Here is a 2,265-nt window from a genome sequence, read left to right on the forward strand (position 1 = left end):
AATTTTTAATTTAAATTCTAAAAGCTCTTAAATCTAAAAGGTTTTGTTTTTTTTTCTTACCCTACTTTTAGGTCAAACTAATTTATTTTAATTGTTGTTGTAGCAAAGCCTCTCTGGATCTGATACATGACTGTCCATAGTCTTTCTTTATTTCACTCAGTGAGAATATTTATAGGTTTCAGAAACACTAATATGTTCTAGTCTGTTAGATTTCAATACGCTGTCCCATTCACAGCTGAGGATGTTCTATAATATACTGTATCTGCACAGAATTACCTTCCTAAAATTCAAAGAGAAAGAAAACTAAATTCTAAAATGTGGATTTGTAGATCTGTATTTTCAACTTTAAAGTTAATTTTTAAAAAAAGTCAAGGTGATGCCTTGCAGAAGAACATATTTTAACAATGACAAAGCTGATTAAATACCAGGGAAATAAGCAAAGCAAAATGGAGGAAACACGATGAAATCGGTAAAACAAAACACCCGATCAAAAGTTTTTCTTTGTATAGAGAATATCAAGAATAAACATACAAAGGAAGAAATGGTATATATAAAACACATTCTTACCTAAAATAGGTCTTTATTAAATTTCCAGTATAAAAGTTACATGCTTTTGTCATCAATTCTGGAGTCATCTATAATTAATAAACAATTGAGAGGACAAACGTTAAACATAAATAAATGAGATGCATGGGCTGACCCTGGAAGAAACATTAGAAAAACAAAGGAATGGTTGCCTCTGGGCAGGGCGGAACTGGTGTAACTGGGTTCAAGAACGGAAGGATTACTTATCATTTATGTTTTAGACTTTTTTTAATCAGTGGCAAGAAAAGAAATTTTTAAAATTCTGCTGTAGATTGTAACAGACATCAGATACACTGCCACAATGTTTAATATATGAGCCCTGTTTGGATTTTTATTTGAACAGAGCCTTAGGTAAAAAGACAGTTTGGAGGCAAGTTGGGAAATTTGAATAGGTATTAAATGATATTCAAGAATCATGGTTAATTTTGTTATTTAAGATAATGACATAAAAAATGTTGTTTCTGGTTAGAGAGGTCCACTGAGGCATTGTGGATGAAATAATAAATGTCTAGGATTTGTTTTTTAATAGTACAGCAAAAAAGGAGGAAAAGAAAATAGATGAACAAGACTAGCAAAATTCAGATCATTGTTTGGGCTGGATGTTGGAGGGTCATTATAGTAATATATATATATCGTTCCACCTTTGCTCTCTGTTTAATGTTTTTTATGCCTTTTCTTCCTGTAATTAATAGGGTCATCTGGAAATTTCATTTCCTAAGAAATCAGAATCTCTGTGACGTTAGCTTCCTCCTCATGACAGATGACTCTCACATGTTGGAACACACTTAATCTTTCTCCCTCTGTTATTAGAGCTGTCCCTTTTCTGGACCTTCTGGCTTACTCACAGTTTCCTGTGCTTACACCTCTCTATTGACACAAAAAAGATAAGTACATATTTATAATTTATAAATAAACATATGCAGGCTGTCCTCCTTTGCACAGTATTGCAATACTATAAAAACGTTCATGTAACTTGGAACTGTGCAAAGCAATCTTGATAATCAATGGGGGAAATTACAGTTGTTCTGTGACTTTTTAAATGTTTGCCAAAACATTAAAAACCCTTCTTTTGGCTGTATTAAAAAACAGAGGGGAAAAAAAAGTAGAGCTGTTATTTATTTGTTGTAGTAATAGTTGGTGGTCGTATGCCGTGGAGTCGGTTCCGACTCATAGCGACCCTATACAGGGTTTCTGAGGCTGTAAATCTTTACAGGAGCAGAAAGCCTCATCTTTCTCCCTCGGAACAGCTGGTAGTTTTGAACTGCTGACCTTGAGGTTAGCAGCCTGATTCATAACCGCTACGCTACCAGAGTTAGGTAGGTGAAGTCCTTTTCAATTCATTGTGATCCTAAGTACAAAAACAAACCTCTCTGCCTGGTCCTGCACCATCCACAAAATTGTTATTTGAGGCCATGGTTGTTGCCACTGTGTCAATCCATCTCCCTATGGTTTTTTTTTTTTTTTTTTTTTTTTTTTATTGTGACTGACCCTCCACTTTACCAAACAAGATGTCTTTCTCTAGGGACTTGTCACTCCTGATACCATGTCCAAAGTATGAGAAGTCTCGCCATCCTCGCTTTCAAGAAGCAATCTGGCTATCTGTTGTTGTTGTTAGGTGCCATCAAGTTGATATCAATTCATAGCGACCCTATGCACAACAGAATGAAACAATGCCTGGTC

General features: G+C 34.9%; 1 protein-coding gene across 1 annotated transcript in view; it reads right to left on the reverse strand.

Annotated features, from left to right (window-relative positions):
* FBXL13 (F-box and leucine-rich repeat protein 13) overlaps nucleotides 1–2,265 on the reverse strand; it is a 298,456-nt gene that overhangs the window by 254,775 nt on the left and 41,416 nt on the right. The window contains exons 4-5 of the mRNA XM_006834402.1: nucleotides 568–635; nucleotides 277–280 (exon numbers count right to left, since the gene is read on the reverse strand). Coding sequence (XP_006834465.1) covers nucleotides 277–280; nucleotides 568–635 — 72 coding nt within the window. The remainder of the gene's footprint in view (nucleotides 1–276; nucleotides 281–567; nucleotides 636–2,265) is intronic.

This window comes from Chrysochloris asiatica, unplaced genomic scaffold (genome assembly GCF_000296735.1).
Source record: "Chrysochloris asiatica unplaced genomic scaffold, ChrAsi1.0 scaffold00010, whole genome shotgun sequence".
NCBI lineage: Eukaryota > Metazoa > Chordata > Mammalia > Afrosoricida > Chrysochloridae > Chrysochloris > Chrysochloris asiatica.